The sequence below is a fragment of the Hemibagrus wyckioides genome, linkage group LG03, assembly GCF_019097595.1.
Source record: "Hemibagrus wyckioides isolate EC202008001 linkage group LG03, SWU_Hwy_1.0, whole genome shotgun sequence".
Lineage (NCBI taxonomy): Eukaryota > Metazoa > Chordata > Actinopteri > Siluriformes > Bagridae > Hemibagrus > Hemibagrus wyckioides.
Window position 1 is genome coordinate 21,464,837 of NC_080712.1, and position 24,212 is coordinate 21,489,048.

The following is a 24,212-nucleotide window of genomic DNA, read 5'->3' on the forward strand; positions in this document are numbered from 1 at the left end:
CACACACAGACACACAGAGAGACAGACAGACAGACAGACAAACAGAGAGACACTCTTGTACACGGAGAGATACACACACACACACACACACACAATTTATACACACATACAAAGAGGCACAGACACACACACACAGTGAAATTATATATATATATATATATATATTATATATAAAAAACACACACACACAGCCGTTTATGCAGACACAACGAAAAGCCGAACAGCATCAACACTGCTGCTGGAGTGGTGTGATTACATTAAGCACTTGGCTGTCAAACTTGATTTTGTGCAGAATGGGGTTTTGTACTCATCAGCTCTTACTGCATGTATTGATTAGGATGTGAAGCTGATACAAGTGTCCAAACATGGATTCTCATTAAAGTTCATGTCACGTACAACCACACCCAAACTGCCATCTGCAGCACACACACACTCTCGCTCTCGCTCTCTCTCTCTCTCTCTCTCTCTCTCTCACACACACACACACACACACATTAAACTGACCAGGTGGTCATCAGCACATGGACACACACACAAATACAACAACAGCATGTTTCTCTCTTCCACATGATCAACACAGTAATATAAATATTTATTCATGTTATACAACAATGAGCCACACAATAATGGAAAACTTTTGAGGTCAAGCAACACCATTAACTATCTAACCCCGATCATCATCATCATCATTTCATTTCACTCGTCCCTGCTCCTTCTTTCCTGTACTCTCTCCCTCTCTCTCTCTCTCTCTCTCTCTGAACTCACAGGCGCTGAAATCAAAACTCCATGGCATGCCGCTCTGCTCCTCTCATTGGTCAAGGGCTGGCCTTGATCTGGCCAGCTGATTTGTTGTTGCTAAGCAGTAAGAAACCAAAACGTAGACGAGACTGCTGGGTCCTAGTGCCTGCAGTTTCTCCTCACAATGCCTTTTTCACTGGTTTAAAAGATCTGCCTGACAGTGTCTCCCCGTTTTTCATCCCCTTCTCCCCACCTTTCTCGTGCTCTCCACCCACTGCAGCACTGCAGCAGGGCGGGTCCTCCGCAAAGTCTCGAGCAGTCACTCTGAAACGATCAATAAACAAATAAGGGAACTTTGAAACATGTAATAAATTCAGGCTGATGATATCTCTCTCTCCCTCTCTCTCACACACACACGCTAAGCAGTGATGACTCCTAACAATTAAAACAAACTCCTCAGGTAGTGAGTGAGGAGCATTCACACAGTGCAAGCTGACATGATGGGGAAAATATCTAATCAAAAGCTCGACAGAATTAACGGGCTTTTAAAGTGCCGTCATAACTTTCCTGTAACGCGGGAACAGGCTAAGCTTGTAATAACAGCTTTATGGCAGCTGAAGCACTCTTCCAAGTTATTAAATATTTCATTTGCCTTGGAGTGAGAGTAAAATGGTAAGGACAATACTTGTGTGGATTTCCTAAACAGGTTATAAATGCTGCCCTGGTTGGTGTTAACCCTAACAAAAACAAATCCACTGGCCTCTAAACAACTCGCTGCTAAAGCCGGGAGAAGTCCCGTGGTGCGCATTCATCATCTAACTCGGGGGTTCTCAAACCCTCAGCCAGGGACTCCTTTCACTTTAATTGTAGAAACAATTGTGCAGACTCCCATGGCACAGATTTAGTTTATGTTCAAAACAAATATTAAGCTCATTCTTTAAATGTGTACAATAATATTTTGGCTACGTGTGAGAGCCGTGGTGGTGCAGTTTTTATGATTTCCATCACAGAAATAAAGGTTGTGCTTTACAGACATTTGTCTTTTTCAGACCTGAACACGGGGAAATTTTCTGCAGCTTCACAAGCACTTGCGCAACACTAAAACATGCACATGGGCTCGGCGGTCTCCTTTCCTGCGTCTCTCTCTCTTTCTGCACCCAACTCAAATTCTGAGCACTTTCTCCTTCCATCCTTCTAATTGGCTAACAAGTTTCCAGGCTCGAGGCTTCTGGTTGGCTGTTGCTAAGCAGTAGGCAGCTGGAGCTAGACGTCTGCCACGGTTTGTGCCAGGCAGGCAGAAGAGAGAGCTGTAACAGCAAGTGTGTGAGCAGGCGCGCGCGTGCGTATGTGTGTGTGTGTGTGTGTGCGTGTGTGTGTGTCAGATAGGGCACCTCATGTGTTACTTCTACAAAAGGTCTCCCAGGAATCGCCACTAGTCCAAAAATACACTCAATCAGGTCAAGCTGAGCTACACACTCGGATCAGCATGGTGAATGCGTACACACACATATTGAAGTAAACAAAAAGTCAATAAGATAATTGATTCACAGTTATTATAACTTTGTCATTATGGAAATTATGTTTTGAATCAATAACCAAGTGCACTCTAAAATAAATACATCTCCAGCCAATTCTTCACATCAGATACTGGAAAAAAAATTCCTACTAACAGTTTGTTCTGGGACTTCTGGGCAAATCTTGATATTACAGCAGCTTCGTTTCTGCTACTCAGACAAGTACACAATGTCTTGTGTTTGATCTGGCACCTCTATGCTGCCACACACACACACACACACACTTTCTCTCTCTCTCTCTCTCTCTCTCTCTATCTCTCTCTCTCTCTGAGGGTCACAAGTTCTAGTGAACAAAGAAAAGGAGCAGAGAGAAAGCAAAGCTCAGGTGCTCAGAAACCTACACACTGTTATCAGCTGTAGTGAAGCGGGACAAGTGGGCAGCAACTGCACTAAACCCTTCTCGTACAATCTCGCCATTCTGTATCCAGCGCATTAGTTAACGTTTAGCCGAGACGTGAATATTAACGGTGTTCCCGACATTCAAACTTGTTTACTCTGTTTTAGAGAGAGAACGATCCCAATGTTCTGTTACAGAAACCAGATCAGATACGACACGACCGTAATGCGTCCAGCTCCGGCTAGTCAAGACATGATCTAAAACGCTACGTTTGTGTTGTCTGATAGTGCAGCGCTGCTCAAGTGAGTTGTTGATCATCTTCGCTGAGGCTCACACAAGGGAAATTAGTGGCCTTTCCTTTCCTTCCACTGCTCTCCATATGACTGATCTTTGTGCTGCTGCACTCTCTAAACCGCAGCGAGCATCTCTGAGATGATGTTCATCACAAAGCGAGGCTCTACTGTATTTGCTTTTGTAGTGTAGTATGTGCAAGTCTCCAGGGTTTCTGGGTTACACTCCCGCTTGCCAGTCAGCCAGGCTGTGCATCGCTGAAACACTCCCAGGAGAACACCATCCCCCAAGTTAAGCTGTTCCACGTCTCGGGAAAGGCCTGCGGGTGTTGATTCTTAGGAACCGAGCACAATAGGCTGCCTTCTCCATGTTACTGGCTTCATACACAGCGGTAAAAACATGCGCAGTTTAACATGTATAATGCACATGTGTACCGCTTAGGGGGGAAAAGAAAAGTGTTTAATCGTATTATAGTGTATTCGGATGCAATACAGGGAGTGCAAACTGTAATAAAGGAGCAAACGTGGGTGATAAACATAGAGGTGTGAATTTGCCATTTCTAATGTGTGATAATCTGGGCTGCAGGTGTGGAGGAGACTGGAACATTTGGATAAATGTGCAGCTTCGGTCAACTCTAGAGGAATTTGTGTAAACGTGGGCGACTTACAATCCCACCACTGGAACAAGTGACTTACCTATTACAGACAGACAGACAGACAGACAGACAGAATGAATGAATGAATGAATGACAGACAGACAGACAGACAGAAAAAAAGAAAGAAAGACAGAAAGAAAGACTGACAGAAAGAAAGAAAGACCAACAGAAAGGAAAAAAAAGAAAAAAAGAAAGAAAGAAAGACCAACAGAAAGACCGACAGAAAGAAAAGAAAGACCGACAGAAAGTAAGAAAGAAAGACCAAAAGAAAGACCGGCAGAAAGAAAAACAGACCGACAGAAAGTAAGAAAGAAAGACCAACAGAAAGATCGACAGAAAGAAAAGAAAGACCGACAGAAAGAAAGATATAAAGAAAGAAAGAAAGAAAGAAAGAAAGAAAGAAAGAAAGAAAGAAAGAAAGAAAGAAAGAAAGAAAGAAAGAAAGAAAGAAAGAAAAAAACAGACTGACAGAAAAAAAGAAAGAAAAACAGACTGACAGAAAAAAGAAAGAAAAACAGACTGACAGAAAAAAAGAAAGAAAGAAAGACTGTCAAAAAGAAAGAAAGAAAGAAAAAAAGAAAGAAAGACCGACAAAGAAAGAAAGAAAGAAAGAAAGAAAGAACAGAAAAACTGACAAAGAAAAAAAAGAAAGAAAAAAGAAAAAAAGAAAGACTGACAAAGAAAGAAAGAAAGAAAGAAAGAAAGAAAGAAAGAAAGAAAGAAAGAAAGAAAGAAAGAAAGAAAGAACAGAAAAACTGACAGAAAGAAAAGAAAAAAAAGAAAGAAAAGAAAAAAAGAAAGAAAAAAAAAGAAAGAAAGACTGACAAAGAAAGACCAACAGAAAGAAAGACCAACAGAAAGAAAGAAAGAAAGAAAGACAGAAAGAACAGAAAAACTGACAGAAAGAAAAGAAAAAAAGAAAGAAAGACCGACAGAAAGAAAAGAAAGACCGACAGAAAGAAAAGAAAGACTGACAGAAAGAAAAAAAGAAAGAAAGACCGACAGAAAGAAAAGAAAAAAGAAAGAAAGAAAGACCGACAGAAAGAAAAGAAAAAAGAAAGAAAGAAAGACCGACAGAAAGAAAAGAAAAAAGAAAGAAAGAAAGAAAGAAAGAAAGAAAGAAAGAAAGAAAGAAAGACAGACAGACAGACAGACAGACAGACAGAAAGAAAGAAAGAAAGAAAAGAAAAAAGAAAGAAAGAAAGAAAGAGACAGAAAGAAAAGAAAAAAGAAAGACAGACAGACAGACAGACAGACAGAAAAGAAGAAAGAAAGAAAAGAAAAGAAAAGAAAAGAAAGAAAGAAAGAAAGAAAGAAAGAAAGAAAGAAAGAAAGAAAGAAAATGAAAAAAGAAAACAATAAAAAAGAAAGAAAGAAAGAAAATTAAAAAAGAAAGAAAGAAAATTAAAAAAGAAAGAAAGAAAGAAAGAAAGAAAGAAAGAAAGAAAGAAAGAAAGAAAGAAAGAAAGAAAGAAAAAGAAAAAAGAAAGAAAGAAAGAAAGAAAGAAAGAAAGAAAGAAAGAAAATTAAAGAAAGAAAGAAAGAAAAGAAAAAAGAAAGAAAGAAAGAAAGAAAGAAAGAAAGAAAGAAAGAAAGAAAGAAAGAAAGAAAGAAAGAAAGAAAAGAAAAAAGAAAGAAAGAAAGACAGACAGACAGACAGACAGACAGACAGACAGACAGACAGACAGAAAGCTGTATAAGAATTTAAAGATGGACGATATGATGAGAATTTCCCACCGTGATTCTTGAACACATTTCTACATTATAATATTAACCATGATATTCAGACTAACAATTTCTAAAAATGTCTAAAAAATACACAATATTAATTTTTGTTCCCATTTATTTTAAATTCTATCTGTAAAGAAATACTATACAATTTAAAGCGCAACATTTCAACCAGATTATTTCTATATAAAATATTGCATTGTCTATAATATGTCAATGTTTAATGATGATTCTAACCACGATACTGATATCCTCCAGGTCTACTGGCATGTTGCTACTACAGCTGGGTGATGGGACAACACTCCTGTTAAAACCAGGTCTTTGTGCGGAGATACCGTGTAACATCTTTTCCCCGCAGTGTGACATCACAATGTACTGAATAAAAATGACAAGAAAAACCATCAGAAACATTTTAGGGGGAAAAAAGTTGGTTTAACTTGGTTGCATAAGTATGTACACCCTGTCATAATTGGGGGGTGTGGCTGGGTTCAGAATGAACCAATCATAATTCTCCCTCCTGTAAAAAGTAATTATCATACAACCATAATCAATAAAATGATACTGATTTGAAGATGTTTCTGTAAGATTTTCTTCACATCTACTTGGTTTCATCTGACTACTGAAGCCATGATCTTACAAAGCATGCACTGTTGGAATCAGGAGAGAGGAATAAAGAACCAAACATTCCAAAACATTAGATGTATAATAAAACACTGTAAAGACCGTCATCAACAAATAGAGAAGCTGGAGCACCACAGTGACATGACCAAGAACAGGACGTCCCTCGAAAATGTATAAAAACAACACAAAATCTTACCGAGGAGGCTGTAGAGAGACCTACAGCAACAATAATATAGCTGCAGGATGCACTGATTACTCTCTCCAAATAACAACAATCACTCATTCTTCATGTTAATAACTAATTAATAATAAAGTTGTTTTTATCTCACTTTATTTGTATATGTGAACACTGTTCTAATATTATTTATCTTGCTTTCTTTCTTTTTTTTAAATTACAAAACCCTGCCATTTTATCAGAGATATGTAGACTATATACCCTATGTACTTTATATCCATTGTATACATTTTGCAAAATTTTTAGGTTCACATCATACTTCCAGGCAGTTTGCAATTATTTAGGGAAAAAAAAAATAGGACCATATCGACCTATATGCATATTGTGGCTTAATTTATCACAACATCGATATCATACTGTCTCATGACCCCACTCGAATTAATACATCTAGTCGAGAACGCAATCAATAGCCCAGTATAAAAAGGAAATGAGTAAGGATATTTATGAGAGCCCAGTCTGCCTGACTAAACATAACATCAACAGACGACAGCAGAAGACGGAACTGATCACATTCGCTGGTTCATTTCCGTGAAACTCTTTTCTTTGCATATATTAGTGTGGGCTCAGGTTGTGTGCTCAGTTAGGCTCGACTCCTGAAGCAGGTCTTGCTCAGGGTCCAGCAATGAAAGCTTAGTGGTGCAAGGGGTTCAAGTGATGACCTTCTGATCAAAAGCTCAATGACTTTAACAATGAGCCATCACTGTCCTTCAATATAATAGTGTTAAGCACCTTAATCCTTTTGTTTTGCATTTGAGCTTTGTTAAAAGGACAATACAAACTTAAGCATGCTCTTTCTCCCCACTCCTACCTCCAGCAGATCCCCTCCATGCACTTTTTATGAGCTGCAGAATCAGTGTTACAGAGAGTGAAGATTGATCCTGTAAACGTCGGCAGCAAGAGGCTCAACAAATTCACATTTAATACATCAACATGCCTTGATACTGGGAAAAGAAATTGTTCGTAACAGCTTAATATAATGTAAGGACATCATACTGAAGTTCTAGATGATGCATAAAAACTTTCGGAACAAAATGCCATATTGAGCACCTTAATGTCTGTCTGTACCACTTATCTGATTTATCCTCGGGTCACAGGGAACCTCTCAGGCGTCATCGGGCATCAAGGCAGGATACACCCTGGATGGAGTGCCAACTTATCGCAGGGCACACACACACACTCATTCACTCATGCAATCACACACTACGGGCAATTTAGAGACTTCAATCAGCCTAGAAGCATGTCACCAAGCAGCACCTTAAAGTAAATGGCAGAAATGATTTTTATTCTCTTTTCATCCGTCTTGACTGATAACATGAAACTCTCCATCTTAACAAATGCTGACCCAGGTTTGTGTCTCCAAACACTGTTATATTTTGCCTCTGTGAGTTAATGTGTGTGCTTTTGTCTAACACGCACCTCCATCTAGCTTTAGCTGACAGAGCAGGCACGCTGTCCTGTTCAGCCTAATATTTCTACCAGAGTGGCCAGTTCACTCCATACAGAATACCTCAGGGAAGTTATACTGCTTGTGTACACACTGTGATTTGGTGCTTATGTTTCCAGTAATCAAACCAAAACAAATAGTTTAGTGTGAAATTAATTATTATTTGCAAGATATAAAGCCACAATTGTAAAATATTGTACAGTCGCAGTTATGTGATACTGTCTTGCAGTTGTGGGGGGGTGGAGTAATAAAAATCACAGCTGCAAGAAACTAACCTGCAAATACATAATATTATGTCCACATTGGTTGACTTAGTGGTTAGCATGTTTACTTCGCACCTCTGGGGTCGGGGGGTTGATTCCCGTCTACGCCCCATGTGTACGAAGTTTGTACCTTCTCCCCAGGGTTTTCCTCCAGGTACTCCAGTTTCCTTCCCCAGTCCAAAGACATGCTTTGTAGACATGTTGACTGGCATCTCTAGCTTGTCCGTAGTGTATGAAACAGGGTGTGTGTATGTGTGTGTGTGTCTTGCAGGGCTACCCCATCCAGGGTGTCCCCTACCTTGTTTCCCAAGTCCCCTAGGATGGGTTACAGACTGTGTAAGTAGAGAAAATGGATGGATGTGCATGATGGAAACGTGCTTCTATAAACAAGTCGTAAAGTGGACAGATGCCTGTAACAGACTTCACTCATGACTCTACGGTTACACTGCCCTTTCTGCATAAATCAAATACATTTTTAAATCAGAAACAAATGCCACTTGTAACCATTTCTTCATATTTTATTAGCCCTAACCGTGGCCTCAATTTTGCCTGGAATAGTCTGCTGTGCCTGCTGCATTCTGATGAAGTTCACACCACACCCTCGGTGTGCTTCAGCGGACAGTAACTGTGCCAAACTAGGAAGCAAACCAGAATTGAACAGAAACCCAACTCGAGAAAGTAAATGAGATAAAGAGAAATGAGATGAGGAGAAATGAGAAGCAACACGTCCCTGGTCTTTCTTTCTGACATCTGTTTACCAGCAGGATGAGTGAAGGAGCGCGTGAACAGGTGCACGAGTTACATAAGCTCAACGACGACGCCAGTACAAACACAACGATTCAATTCGATTCAACTCGTTTATTTTAGTCTTCTTCTTCTTGTTAAATAAAGATGCACAGTTTCAGTGCGTGTGGGAAGGGGATGCGTTTCACGATTTATCTGAGTGCAGATTTAGGATGCGCCACACCCGCATCACTGCGCGCTGGAACTCCAGCACCGCAACCACGGAACAAACTTCCGCTTCAGTCACGAGTTCCAGCAACTCACACAGCCTCCGGGACTGACTCGTGTCCACGGACAAGAGCAACAAATACACCACTTTACATTCCGGTTTGTTTTTACAGGCATGAAAAAGTTGATAAAGTGAATGAAGCGTCCCAAAAAAAATGAGCTTAAACACCACCTTCATTTCCATGGCATGTTTCTGTACACGGTCACATCAGGGTTCGTTAAATAATCAAGATTTCACAGGAACACACTATCCTATAGCTCCTACACATGAATATGGGATTCCCCCACCATCAAGAGTGAAAGATTATATCTGAAACAGCTACTTACAATAAATAAGACTATTCAAGATAAATAAACATTCCCCAACATCAGAAACTATATTAGGTGGCGACGGATTTACAGGTAATCTATCGCTTAGTCTCTTGAAAACAAGACAAAATTAACCCTTGTTTTGTTGTTGTTGTTTAACCATCATTCGTTTTCATTTTGTGAAGCAAACCCTCTGGTCAAACCTGACTTTCACATGATTTTGCTCTACTCCATCTGAAGTAAACAGGAGCGATTTGGAGCTTTCTGCTGCATGTAAACAGGACCTTCATATAACTATAGTTCAACCACAAAACTGAAAGCACCGAGAAAAAAATGTAAGTACTCTAAAGCACGCAGTTATAGTCTAGTCAAACCTGTTCACAATCTCCAGTATTTTTCTAAATCCACCTGCAGCAGTTGAATAATTCATTTTAGAAAGGCACTGGTTTAGTGAGGTGAATGAATCCGGATTAGAAAGAAAACGAACTAAAACCTCAGCAGCATTTCAGACGGCGCGCATATTAATGGCGTGATTTCAGCTTATAAAAACAGCAAACTAGAAATGCTAACTAGTTGAATTTAACTTGTAATTGTATTAATATGTCGGTAGTGTGAGTGTAGAGAGTGTTTTGGCACGGAGAGGCTCTGTGAGCTGGCTTCGTCGGTAACGGTCATGAGGACAGAGTGAGCTAATGTGAGCTAACATTACCTCAGCTTCTGCAGTTCCGCGCGCTCGCTAACAAACTTCCGGGAAGTTTAACACTGTTTTCAACTCGACAACTATCGAGACTCACGACATTAAAGCTGAAACAAATCGGATGTGGGTGTGAGAAACGGTGCGGGTGACCTGGTCGGTTATGTTTATTACCTGCCGTGTTGGTGGACGTTCGTGTCGTTGTCTCCGGCAGGCTCCTCACTCTCTCCCGTCGAAGTGTTCTCATCATCCTCCACCGTGGCGTCCCCGATGCTGCTCTCCAGCCCGTGCTCCATCACCGTGTCCGCTGTCTTCAGCTCTGTCCGGGACAGAGAGTTAAAGTGTACGGCGCTCACACTCACAGCTCTCAGCATCAACAACAGCACAAGGGATATGCCCACGTTGCCAAAGCGAAGCCCCCTTTCCATTGGGACAAGTGACACATCAGTACTCAAGCAATCCCATAACCAGAAAAATGTGAAATCAAACGAAAAATAAAACGCTCTAAAATAGCTTCACGCGGTTTACAAAACAAAACAAACAAACTGAAATCGGGGTTTTTTTCAGCAACTCTCCGTTCCCGTTCCTTGGCGTAAACAGACAAGTCGCCGAGGCACCATGTTATTGGCGTTCTACCTGCAGTCGGCGGTGCCTTAGTAACGCCCCGCCCACTCCGTTTCCAAACACCGATTGGATGCGTAAAATGGGCTGCTGCGCGTGAAGCTGAACTAAGCACTTCGATAGCTGCACGTGTAAATCAATCCGCGCTATCGCGTCCACTAATCAGAATGTGATTGGGTGACACAAATGTCAGTCAGGGGAAATGTCCGCCCACCAAACAGACCATATTATTGGTCGGTTAGCTGTCAATCAAAGCAGCAACGCCGAACAGAACGGGGGAAACGGCGGCGTGTCCGTTATTAAAGAGAGGGAAATGATTGGAGCAACGAAATTGGTGCGTGAACAGGAGAAGCGGATTGGGTCTCTGGCCTGTCAATCAAATTAGATTTCTCGGGCGTTAAAGTAGGGGCGGGTCTAAAGCTGATGAGGCGATAGGGGAGAAAAGTACGAGGATGGAAAGAGCGACGTGGCCACTTGTTTACTGACACAAACCTGACATTTCCTTTTCCGGCACTTTAAAACATAAAAGTTCATCATTACTTTGTGCACGACAAAACAAGAGTCTAAACAGTTTTAAAAACGCTAGAAAAATGCGTCTTCTTCAGTGATTCGTCCTAAATTAAAATGTTTGTAATTAAATTAGTTATACTTTCACACGTGGGATTTCAAAACAAATCGGCACTGCGATACTTTAGTTATTTAAAACGGTGTAATAAATCATCTATATTGAAAAGTTTATACAAACATGGGCTTTAGAAATGACAGTGCCTTAGAGAAAATGCTGTCCGTGTGTGTGTGTATTGTCCATAAACACATGTAACCTGTGCTGCCCTCTTGTGGCCATATGGCGGAAAAACAAACAAGCCACAATCCTGTGAATAATAAATGCATTAAAAATAAAAATGATAGGCCAGTCAGTCCAGCTTAGGTCAACAGTCCTCTTTTAATATATTTATTCAGTCAACAGAATAACAGTTTAGGATTCTGATCACAAATCAAAACCAGAATATCACAGTAATGTTGGTAACAAAATTTCCAAAATAAAGCTGGTGCGTAAAATACCATCTCAAATCCATAATGCCCATTCCAGATATTAAACATCTGTTCTAATATTACACATAGCTGAAGGTGTGTAAAGGTAAGGCCTGATGGGGTGAGCCAGTGAAGTGGTACTCTAAATCCCTGATCTGATGACGGTGTCTACAGGCACATTCGATAAAGTTTACAAATTAAATTTACAGGCATGCGGGTTTATCGTGAAATGTGAGCATCGACAAACTGTCTAAACTGCTCAAGCTACACAAAGAGATTGTGAGAATAATTAATATATATATAAAAAAATGTTTTGGTCACAATAGTCTGCAGAAATCTGAGAGAACTGCAAACAAATCTACAGAAAACAGAAACTGTAAATTGGTGTACTGATACCATACAGTGTGTAGATTCTTGTTATGCTTTGGTTGAATTGAAACAAAAGTAAAATGAAAAGGCAACAACTTTAACAAAATGACTGAATGAGGCACAAAGAGCAGTGTGTGAGAATGTGTGGGAAACACAAAAGAGGCATTTTCCCAGATCTTCCATGAATAATAATCATTTCGATAGGCTTGGACATAATCTGACTTCTTGTTTAGGCTGCACTACACGGAGGCCATGATGATTCAGCGGGTTTCACATCGACTCAAACTGTGACAATAACAGGACGATGAACAACGAAATAAAAAGCACAGAGAATCTCTAAACCCGCCTGATGGATGTGTGTATAATTTCACAGAACACTTACACATAAACTTACAGATTATAGGGAATGTTCTAGTGGTGTACCGGCTTTGCCAGCAGGGGCTTCTGCTACTTCTAGTAGACAACACATAGAGCTGTGTGATGTGTGTGTGTGTGTTTGTGTACACTGCACTGGCACTTGAGGTGTCAAGGACAGGAAAGGACAGGACCTTCTGTCTTTTTGTGTTTCTTCAGTTCATTGGAGCATCTCTGACCTTCACACTTCCATCTTCCATCCCAAAGTAAACTCTCTCAGCCATTCCTACAAATAAGCCAGTCTCCACAACACCTAGAGAGAGAGAGAGAGAGAAAGAGGTCACTGCATCTGTCTGAAGAGAGGTCATAAACATACAAACATAATGGCTACTTCTTCTTTCTTTAACTGTACTCTGTGGTTTTTCTGTGGTTCCTCCTTCTGATGATGAAAGAAACATGAAGATTTAGGCAAACGCATGATAGTATACACTCGCTGTTTTCAAAAGCACTCAGAGATATTAGAAGCTAGGGGAAAGTTAGGGGAAATTGACAGATATAAGAACTGCCTGAAAGTAAGCATCTGAAAGCAAACGTTTTAATGGTTTCAGTATTAACTAAGACATGTCATTGAAGCAAAATATACCATAATCAGAAAACTGACCAGTATAAACAAAAATAGCTTTTTTTGCCCGTCATGTCTCGCCTTAAGATACACAGCTAGGGTTCGACCAGTGAAGTGCTGCTGAACTGACCTGGGATCATTTTGATGGCAGTGTTGACCTCTTTCCAGTTCTGAGCATGCTCAAACTTCCAGTCCAGGATGAAGTTGCTGTTATCAGTCACCACTGGGCCCTAAAGCAGTGACACAGGGCATAGAGTAAATGTCATTATACCACAGTCATAAACAATACTGCAGCATTTACCTGCAAACAGCATTTATTAATATTAATCTTTAGTTTTTGGGCAGAATACAAGAGCATGATGTGATGTGGGCAGCTGAAATATGCGACTAGATGTGTGTGTTGTATATTTTACTTTCTTAACCTGAGTAAGAGGTGCATTTGTACTTTTGGACACTTAAGCCACACTTACAATGTATGTATGGAGGTATAGATGGAGGTATGGATAGAGGTATATGTATGTATGTATGGAGGGAGGGATAGAGGGAGGGATGGATAGATCGATCACATTAACAACGTTTTAGTAGTTAGATCTCCTTTTTTTTTGCAGAACGTCTAGACACTGTCTGGGCATGGAGTCAAAAACTTTCAGTTCATCTGCACTAGAGATGCAGGTCACTATAGGCTTTAGGTCAGGGCTCTGGAAGGTTTTCTGCTTCTCTCCTAAAACTTTCATTCAAGTACACTCCTGTCATGACATCAATAAACACAAGCACAATTTCCCATTTGCTAATGGACTTCCAGCATGATACTGCACCATGTCATAAAGCAAACAGTCTTAAACTGGTTTCAGGAACTTGACAGTGAGTTCAGTTGTCCTTCAGTGGTCTTTCTAGTCAGTGGATCTGAATCTAGTAGAACACCTTTGGGATGAGGTAGAACGGGAGATTCACAGCATGGAAGTCAGAAAAATCAGCAGGAATTGTGGGATGCAGTCATGTCAAAATGGAGCAGAATCTCAAAGGAAAGTTTCCAACATCTTGTGGAATCCATGCCATAAAGAATATTTAAGAGCAAAGTGAGGCTCTGCCCAGTACTAGTATAGTGTTCCTAATAAACTGAGCAGAGTTGTGTGTACTCTATCTATACACAGAGACAGTTTTTTTGTTGTTATCTTCAGATGGATAAAACATGTTCATCTATCAGGAAGTAAAATGCAAAGGTTCTGTATTCAGGTAAACCCTTTGTTTTGCTAAATTATTGTGGAATACGTTGCACAGTTGCTTGCTGGCAAAAATGAACATGCCTCAGCTGACATCTGTGAAGCGGCACAACAAGAGTCGAGAATTTCAGTATCCGAGTGGTTCTACTTTCCCCCAAATACTGACTCAGTTTTGGTAAATAAATAGCAATTCAGATAGTTGGCGCTTCACTCTGCACAAAATCAGTTAAAACAAAACTAATGAAAGAAGACACCAGGCGAATTCATTGACGTCACGGTGACGCGTTCGACAAGACCGAAGAAAATGACTTGTTATAAGATCCATCAGTCTGCTGATCACAACACCACCACCGGGGTGCAGTCTGTAAGTGATTCTAGAACCGCTGCATTATTAAAACCTGCACGGACTTTTCAACTGGAATGAGGAGATCTGATCAGATATCATCGTGTATTGATAAAAAATATTGATTCAAACCCAATTCTCCGTCTTACCTATGCAGAAAAAGCACTTACTAAAGATAAGGAATAACTTTGTAGCTTTTCCACTGCTACATTTCAACGGCTCGAGAAAATAGACACACATTTCACACATAGTTACTCAGTCTGAAGGAGGAAAAGATAAGCGTGAGTAAACACAGCTGGGTCCAGGAGTTCAGGATAAAGATAAGTGTGCGTCTGATTGAAGGTCATTCTGCTGAAAACATTTTCTTTCCCAAATTTATGACCGAGTCTCAAAGCTTTATATCGGTTTGCTTCAGCAATCGTTGACTTTTTTAAAATGGAAAAAATGTAAACGTACAATCTTGGTTACAATATTGTGAAAATCATGTTATAAAATTAATTTGAATGACATGAATTTATATTTATATTTAAAACCTCCAGGAACTCCCAATTGCAGCTCTCTGCTATGGTGGGACAAAACAACTGTGAGAATATCTTAAAAAAATAAAATAAAATAAAAACACATCCCATGTGCATGCGTGTTTTTTTTCCCCCACAATATCTGGTTGCCATTTACTTCCCAAAATCCTGCCAGTAGGTGGCTTGGCTACTCTAAATTGTCTCTAAGATACCATCCCTGTAGGAGTGTGTGCATGGAGACCTGCAATGGACTGCTGTTCCATCCAGGGCCCTTATTCTCTCATCCTCTCCCTGGACAGATGCATCGTAACCCTGACCGTGAATAAAAAGTCAGGCTGAGTCATGGACTGCTCTCACTGCTAGCATCAGACAGACGGTATCACAGCATCAGATCCCGTATCAGCAGGCTGCAGGAGAGCTTCTAGCAGGTCATCAGAGTGTTGAACTCTACCCAATAACACCAGCACTAGCACAATCTACTCGATCACTGCACTTTATCATTCATCACATTTACTCTGGACTCTTACTGATGGATAGCACTGATATCAGACTCTGACTGTCCTTGTACAGTATGTGCAATATCTCCCACTACAACACTTTCTGACTGCATACAATGTTCATATTGATATTATTTTACTTGCTAGAATACATTCATAATTTAGAATACTTCTCTAAATACAACATTCTACTACTGCATCAACTGTTCAGTGTATTTGTTTACCTTCTTTATGTAACATTCTATATATTTATTGATCCGTTCATACATCATCACTGTACCAGGCCAACATCTAATCATTAACATACTATCTTTCATATATTACATCTATGTTATTTCCTACTGCAATTATCCTCTATATTTTTCCTATGTGCCCTATATGTTCTATTTTGGGAAGTGTTGGCTCAGAGGTCAAGGTGATCAGAAGATCAGGGTTCAAGCCTCACAACTACCAAGCTACCACTTCCTAATAAGCTGGGATATGTGAAACACTCAACTGCTGCTATACAGGAGGGTATATGTTTACAAGAACCCTCTTTGTTTACAGTTCTCCTATTTTGCACATTGGACTGTATCACATAGTGCACAGAATGTATACTGGTAGGGGCTATTTTGTGTGCCTTGTGTATCCTGTACTGTTTTGTTTTGTATTGCCTGTCTTTTTGTCTTGCACTGGTTGCACACGTTGCACTTTATGTAGCTAGAATAACTTTCTTTCAGCTCTCAGCTCTGTGTTGTTTTGTTGCTCTGTGTTGTTTTATGTAGCACCAGGATCCTGGAGTAATGTTGTCTCATTTCACTGTGTCAGCTACATATGATTGAAGTCACAATAAAATCTTCTTGACTTCACTTGACTCATTTTATTTTGTCTTATCTTATTTATATGTCTTTACATTTGGTGGCTCAAGTGGTTAAGGCTCTGGCTCACTGACCAGAAGATCGGGGTTCAAGCCCCAGCACCGCCAACCTGCCACTGTTGGGGCCCTGGAGCAAGGCCCTTAACCCACCCTGCTCGAGGGGTGTTGTATCATAGCTGACCCTGCGCTCTGACCCCAACCCCCAAGGATGGGATTTGAGAAGAAGGAATTTCACTGTGAAGTAATGTATATGTGACAAAGACAACTTAACTTAAAAGTTCTTGATTAATGTTAGACAAAATCATCCCAAGTGAACGCAACTGTGGCAAGGAAAAACTCCTTTAGATAGTATGAGGAAGAAACCTTGGATATTTTCAATCAGTTTAAACGAATGAATTATTTTATCACTGCAAGTCTGTCATAAAATGAGTCAGGGCTATTGGCTTTCAGTGTGAGATATTTATCCCTCTGTTGGGATAACTTTAAACAGAATTTTAGTGGATGAAGATAACGGCTTCGAATTTTAGACACTTATGAACAATCATGTCCATATATACCCAGTCTGTTCACACTAGGGTCAACTGTTTTTGTTGTTTAGGAACATTTATGAATGAAAATATTGCCCTTAAAAACAGAAATATGTAAAAAAGACTACATATTCTTAAAACTCTGAGTGTCTACTTTCATACAAGCCTTTAATCACTATTGTGAAGTGTGACATGACAAAGAAATCCAATAGACACAACCAAAATAGACACAAATTCCTTTTTTTTGGCCTCAGGTAAATTAAAGCACTTGTTATGCGTATGACAATAAACTTGAAACCCAAAATAACAAGCACAATTTTCGTAGACCTTCAGCAGATATCTACAAAACGTTTCAGCTGCTGTGTCTGAACACATTCCCTATTCTCCACAGAGTGCCCTTATTTTAAATGCTGTCCACATTCTCAGTAGACGAATGATATTCCCTGGATAGCTCATTATACCTACCGCACCTAGAGCAACAGAAATTCGGTGTACTGACGCAAACTACCGAAGTATCGCAACACAAAGTGTGTCACAGAGTGATTTCAGCCACAGCGATGGCCTCAGCTACAGGACAGACAGCTCAGTCATGCTCAAGGGTTAAGATTATGTGTTTTTTGATTTGAAGGCTGTGATTTCAAACCCTGAACTGCTTTGCTTGTCATCCTCCTCACATGTAGTAGATTAGATATAAACACATCTTCCCAGCTGTAAAGCTGAACTGAGAGCATTTGGTTATTTGAAACATAAAGCATTAACATGACGTGTCACCATGGTGCAGGATCAGTGTGAACATCATGTGTCTGTTTGCAACAGACTGAAGAAACTAGAGCTGTGTTGCAAATTGCATACTTGTGTATTATTCTAGACAGCCTTTGAGCACTTTCCTGTTCCACTTCTCTCATGTAGCTTTCAAACCCACAGAAAAAATGTTTTGTACACTGATTGTTCATAGATTTCAATTTAAAGCACATGACAGCAATCATGTCAACAACAACAACCATATCAACAACAACTTTGTCAACAACCATGACAACAACCATGTCAGCAACCACCATGTCAACAATCATGACAACAGCAACTATGTCAGTCAACAACCATGTCAACAACCACCATGTGAACAGTCATGACAACAACATTCATGACAACAACCACCATGTCAACAGTCATGACAACCACCATGTCAACATTTATGACAACAACATTCATGACAACAACCACCATGTCAACAGTCATGACAACCACCATGTCAACATTTATGACAACAACATTCATGACAACAACCACCATGTCAACAGTCATGACAACAACCATGTCAACAACCACCATGTCAACAACCACCATGTCAACAGTCATGACAACAGTGCAAAAGAAAAACAGTGTTTAACCTTGTATCCCTGAGCTCTGTTTCTGTTCTGTATGAATAGTTTATTAGGAAAAATATTCAGTATAGGAAAGCACTGGATTGTATATAGGCCTATATTTGTGAATCTGTCACTTTGTGCATTGTGTGACTATAAAAATATAACCAAAGACCTTAAAAATAGGTTCTAATAGTACATATATAGTCATAATTTGCAAATAAATTTTGGAATTTAAAATTTAAAAGCTATATAGACCTTCATGCATTTACAAAAATGAAGAGATTGCTTGAGAATAATGAATAAACTTTGCTTATTCCAGAAACCAGAACCCAGTACTCCTTGTCTGGAAATACTTTATGTGAGCACTATGCTACATCTATGGATAGTTTAATCCACTATTCCATCGCCAAGCTCTTACTAGTTAATCAGCAGTGTCCAATCCATGGCTACAACTCTAAGCAGTTTTCAAAATGAAATTAAAACTAGGGAAAAGAAAAAAAACAAAATTACATCACACTGATCAGCGTGCACCATCTCACCGCTTTACTGACAGCCATCCTCAGCACAGCTTCCCCTCCGAAGCGCCGTGTGATGGCCCTGGACACAGGCACGTACGCCATCGGGACCACTTCCACCGGCACGCCTTTCTTCCACTGCTGCCCCAGTGCCTTCGAGTCCTTCCTGCAACCCAGGAACCAGCCATCACACACTGCTCAGCACCACTTTATGAGGATTAAGCTTTGCTTATTCAGGATAAATCTATCGACGCTTTTACGTTTCCTTCCAGCCTTTAGCAACACTGACAGTGTGACTGATTTAGTGTATTGATTAGCATTTGAAATACAGTAGCTGACATTCATTTCCGGAGACAAAGAGTCACTTATTTATTTATTTATTCTTTTACCTGTAGTCAGCAATGACGATGAAGTGTTTGGCACAGCCGGCTACGATTTTCTCCTGAGTCAAGCATCCTCTGAAGTTTGGGAGAGAAAGTGAGGAGGGAAATAAAAGAAAGTTTATTTTGGTCTCAAAACAGCTTTATGATGCTTACATAGTGTTCAAACGGACTACTTAATAAGTTTCCTTCAAGCACTTGAATTTTGTTCTCGGGAAGTACAGCTGCAATGCCTCATTTTCCAGTCTGGCTGAATTACACTCTAGGCATCATGAATTATTTCATTATTTAATCAGCTAATGCGGGTGTCAGGTGCAAGGCATGTGGGTGCGTCTGTGTAGATGCAGAGCTGCTGATGGACTTTTACTCTAGTTTTAGTATAAATAAGCAACTACATTCATACATTTTATATATACGCATATGAAATATCTATCTTTAATGTTAAAAAGTGCTCTTCTTAAGCACAAAATGTATTGACAGGTTTACTCGTTTCTTTTGATTTTTTTTTCCCTTTTTATTTTCTTAAAACATTTGCAATCATTAAAATGTCTGTGGCCAACACATGATCTCATGCTCCTTACCCGCCTCCTTTAATAAGTGCGAGTGAATCGTCCACCTCATCAGCGCCATCAATGGCCACGTCCAGCTAACAAACAAACACACGAACGCTTTCTTAGTTTGGTTAGAAAGTTTAAAATGTGCTATAGCCTACATTTAAACTGATTTGTAGCAGTGTTTTAATGCATGTCACCTTACAGAGGCTCAACGAATCTGCAATGTATGACATGTGTGTGTAAACTAGGTGCTGTCAAACAAGGGCTTGTGATTAACTCACATCTGGGTGTCTGTCTAAATCTGAAAGGGACAGGCCATGCTGCAGAATCAGCTGTCGAGCCTGAGGCAAAGAGGAGACAGCAGATTAACTGTCATTATTCGGAGGTTTAACAATGCTAGTACAACATCTGCTTCGAAGTGGCTCATATGCAATCACCTGGAACGATGTGGGGATGCACACAATGTTCAACTTCTCCTGCCTTACTCTCTCAGCTACAACAACCAAAAAAAAAGGATTAAAAATGAAAACACTTAAATCAGGATATATAATTGACACCTTAGGTATAATACAACCGTTTTTGGTATTTTGTAAGTGGTAACTAAGGTGTAATAACAGCATTTACAGGCATGTTTAACATTAGTTATAACTCTAATGCTGATGCTTACCTTCTCGGAGCAGTGATTAGCGTGGTTGTGTGTATCGATTGAACCAAGTACTGTGTATTGTAAAGCCAATACTGATCTAAATCTATTGATCTAAAGCCAATACTGCTTTAAACTAATACAGGAGTGGAGAAGGGAGACTTTACACAGTGCGAGTTGAAAGTTAAAGCTGATGGGGCATTTTTGCTGATCGGAATGCAAGGAATTACAAGTTGCAACTCAAGCACAGCGCTATATACACATACACCAGTACTTACCCAGCCTGTCCACAGCATAGACTATGGTGGAGCCACTCCCCACTCCCACCACCTGGTTGTTCTGGTGCACACAGAAATAGAAATGTGTTGTCTGAATGTGTGTAATCGTTGCTCTTTAACATTCTCAATTTATCAAAGAAACTCAATCTCCTCTCATGCAGTCACTCGGGTATGCTATGGGTTTAGTGGACACTTTCATGCCTGTATTACTTTCTAGCTCTCGCTTCGTTTAGATCATAGCTAGCCATACCCGAGTCTCCACTTGCACTCTTTCAGAATGTAGAGCTGTAGGATACCTAATAAGCTGTTTCTCTCTGTTGAGATGTATGTGAGTCTGGTGTGACGTTGGTTCCCTGATCCCTGACGCTACTTTTACTTGGAGCTACTCTGGATGATCCACTCTAAAACACTCCTGTGATTCCCTTTCTTCTTACCTAAGAACTGCTGCTGTAATCATACAGATTAAGATGCTCATACTTGCATTTTTCTATAGACTTAGCACTTTATATCACGGTTCTTGAAGAGTAATGATATAAATAATTTCATGATCCAGTCACACCAAGAGGACGAGGAGTTCCCTGCTGGTTCCCGTCACCTTTTCTTCCTCATGACGTCTCAGGTTGTTTTTCTTGCCACGGTCTCTTCTGTTTTGCTCACCAAGGCTCTAAACTTACAACATGATTTCTGTAAAGTTAAGTTTTAAATAAAGTGCTATACAACTAGAATTAATTGAATTCTAATCAGCTTTCTAAATAAAACATGACCAATCTCACTGATTTTCACATTTTGGACCTTGATACCACGGATATCAGATCTGTTGATCTATGTAGGAACGTAGTCGACTCACTGCAAGTTACTATTGTTACGTTTTGCAAAACATTAAATGCAGAAATGTGTGTTTTCACAATTAGGACGGTTACACGTCAGCATCACACACACCTTCACAACATTGACTAACTAATCAGTTTATTGAACTGAAAACAAATACTTACACAGCATTTAGGACAAAAGACTGACTTTATGGGGAAAAAATTGAATAATAGCAATTTTTAGATATTTAATGAACTATTAATTTGCATAGTATAAATTGTGGTTCTTTCTATAGACTGACTTCTATTAGACCAAATAACGTTCCCAGACGTTTCTCCAAAACCCCGCCCCCTGTCCTGGATTGGTTGGTAGCTCATGCTCAGCAGCCCGCCACTGCCCGCGCTATCCAATGCTATCTGCAGGGGGCGGGGCTGTCGGAATGCAGGTGGGAAAGGGACTCCTAAACCTACATCTTTTCAGACTGCTATAACTTGGCCATGTTTTTGCTAAATGTATCTCTAATAGTCATCATCGGTGCGGTTATATTTCTTGACTAAGGAGTATGAATGCAGGAACTGTGTGTAACATTACTCGTATTGCTGTAAAGTGTAAATAACCTAATGGTTCATGAAGGACCAGGATGTAAACAGTAAACACTAGTGTTAAACTGGGAGATCAGTGTGGTAAAGCAGGGAAACTGTGCTGCACTCCAGTTTATCGTTATGTCCACTTTAGTAGTGCTTGTTACATCCTAATCGTGTTGGACTCCGACCCTCCAGGACCCTGAACTACGAGTTCGATAACTAGTAACATGCTAAGTCAGGGTGCTTCTGCTAACACGGATTTTTATGATGATTAGCTGACTAAAACAACAGACAATGTTTAGAATGTTACCGAACTGGAAAGAAAACTACATAAACACTGCTGACTTTAGACACAAGAGCAATGTCGCGTGCACATAAAGCTAAGCTCACGACACCGGCGCGTGCACGCACACTCACCTGGATGTGGTTGTCCACGGCAGCATAAGCGGCCAGTTTCTTCGCCTCTTCAGCCATCACGGTGCTGTAACAGCGTCTCTCCAACACGTGCTGCTGAAACCTGTGGAGCTGTAAGGAAGAGGAGGAGCGACACCGAGGCGCAGACCAGCAAAAGAGGAGTGTAGACCTGACGCTGAACTCAGCCCACCTCCGCCACTTCATCACCCTTCAGCAGGCCACACAGGCTTACAACACACTCAGTGTTCGTTAACGCCTCCACCGCTTAATTACCCTGTATATCAGATTACAAGTTAAGTTAATATGTCAGGATACATATAACAGTCATATAAAAACAATTATGTTACAACAAGCGTCTCTAAATCGCAATGACAGCTGAAAACAGAAACACGCAGGCGCTGATTTACTCTCTGTTGATTGACACACGGCGCAGCCAATAGGATGAAGAGGAGCGCCGTCGTGGGCTGTTTAATTAGCAGTATATATTTCTGACCACTAGAGGGCTCTGTCTAGTTGTGTTTGCTAGTGGTGATCCAACTCAGAGGTATATACCGATCAGGCATAACATTATGAACACTAACAGGTGTTAGTCAGTGAATAATACTGATTATCTCCTCATCATGGCACCTGTTAGTGGGTGGGATATATTAGGCATTTTGTCAAAGTTGATGTGTTTGAAGCAGGAAAAATGGGCAAGCGTAAGGATTTGACAAGGGCCAAATTGTGATGGCTAGACGACTGGATCAGAGCATCTCCAAAACTGCAGCTCTTGCGGGGTGTTCCTGGTCTGCAGTGGTCAGTATCTATCAAAAGTGGTCCAAGGAAAGATCAGTGCTGAACCGGCGTCAGGGTCATGGGCGGCCAAGGCTTATTGATGCACGTGGGGAGTGAAGGCTGGCCCGTGTGATCCGATCCAACAGATGAGCTACTGTTGCTCAAATTGCTGAAGAAGTTAATGTTGGTTCTGATAGAAAAGTGACAGAATACACAGTGCATGACGGGTCAGGGCTGTTTTGGCAGCAAAAGGGGGGCCAAGACAATATTAGGCAGGTGGTCAAAATGTTATGCTTGATCAGTGTAAACCCATCGTGCTTATTAGGTTTTGTTCTTTCTTTTTCAGGTAAACAACTTTCAGATTACGTAAACATTTAAATAGGTGTATCCATGAACAAGACACATTCACTATTGTTTGTAGCGGTAGGGGCAGTGGTAGTGGTTAAGGCTCTGGGTCGTTGACCGGAAGATCGGGTCCCAGCACTGCCAAGTTGCTAGTGTTGGGCCCATGAGCAAGGCCCTTAACCCTCTCCTTGTATCATGTATCATGGCTGACCCTGCGCGCTGACCCCAACCTCCAAGGATGGGATATGCGAAGAAAGAATTTCACTGTGCTGTAATGTATATGTTATATATTTCTATTCTATTGATTATGAGACAGGTAATCCAATACATCAGGCTATCCATTCCTTTATACATTTTCTGGACCTCTTATCCTAATCTAAGGGACCCAAGGTACAAGGTCAGAGCAGGGGACAATCGCACTCACATATCACTTACATATTACAGACATTTTAGAGATACTTAAACCTGGAGAAGAAAGCTGGACCCTGAGAGTCGAAAAGCATTTCATTACATGTCGTAGTGTGTATGGTTGTGTAACAAGTAAATTGAATTTGAAGCACAGGGAGAACATGCAAACTCTGTATATGCAGGGCAGAGGTGTGAAACAGACCTGCTAAACACAAAGCCCCAAAACCAATTCACTATATCTTAATTTACCACTTCATCCTGGCCAGGGCTGCTGTGAATCTGGT

The 24,212-nt window shown here is 40.4% G+C and overlaps 2 protein-coding genes across 2 annotated transcripts in view; both read right to left on the reverse strand.

The window, feature by feature from the left end:
• Nucleotides 1-10,547, reverse strand: part of eif2ak3 (eukaryotic translation initiation factor 2-alpha kinase 3) — a 29,503-nt gene extending 18,956 nt beyond the window's left edge. Inside the window, exon 1 of the mRNA XM_058385858.1 lies at nt 10,075-10,547. Within this exon, the coding sequence (XP_058241841.1) occupies nt 10,075-10,328 (254 nt within the window). The 5' untranslated portion in view covers nt 10,329-10,547. The remainder of the gene's footprint in view (nt 1-10,074) is intronic.
• An 892-nt stretch (nt 10,548-11,439) lies between these two features.
• On the reverse strand, nt 11,440-22,759 carry rpia (ribose 5-phosphate isomerase A (ribose 5-phosphate epimerase)). The gene is made up of 9 exons (XM_058386275.1): nt 22,405-22,759; nt 20,594-20,654; nt 20,110-20,165; nt 19,954-20,013; nt 19,700-19,764; nt 19,128-19,196; nt 18,763-18,904; nt 13,029-13,128; nt 11,440-12,589 (listed from the first exon to the last, which is right to left on the reverse strand). Exons 1-9 carry the CDS (start codon nt 22,603-22,605, stop codon nt 12,492-12,494), a joined length of 852 nt encoding a protein of 283 aa, XP_058242258.1. The 5' UTR covers nt 22,606-22,759; the 3' UTR covers nt 11,440-12,491.
• Between the last annotated feature and the right edge of the window lie 1,453 nt (nt 22,760-24,212).

What these genes read in the sequence shown, in the direction of transcription:
- rpia (XM_058386275.1), bottom strand. Translation starts at nt 22,605, where the DNA reads ATGAAGTGGCGGAGGTGGGCTGAGTTCAGCGTCAGGTCTACACTCCTC. An exon ending in CTATGCTGTGGACAGGCTGG is followed by an intron (nt 20,166 to 20,593) that starts GTAAGTACTGGT and finishes TGGTTGTTGTAG; the next exon opens with CTGAGAGAGTAAGGCAGGAG. An exon ending in ATCGTCATTGCTGACTACAG is followed by an intron (nt 18,905 to 19,127) that starts GTAAAAGAATAA and finishes CCTGGGTTGCAG; the next exon opens with GAAGGACTCGAAGGCACTGG.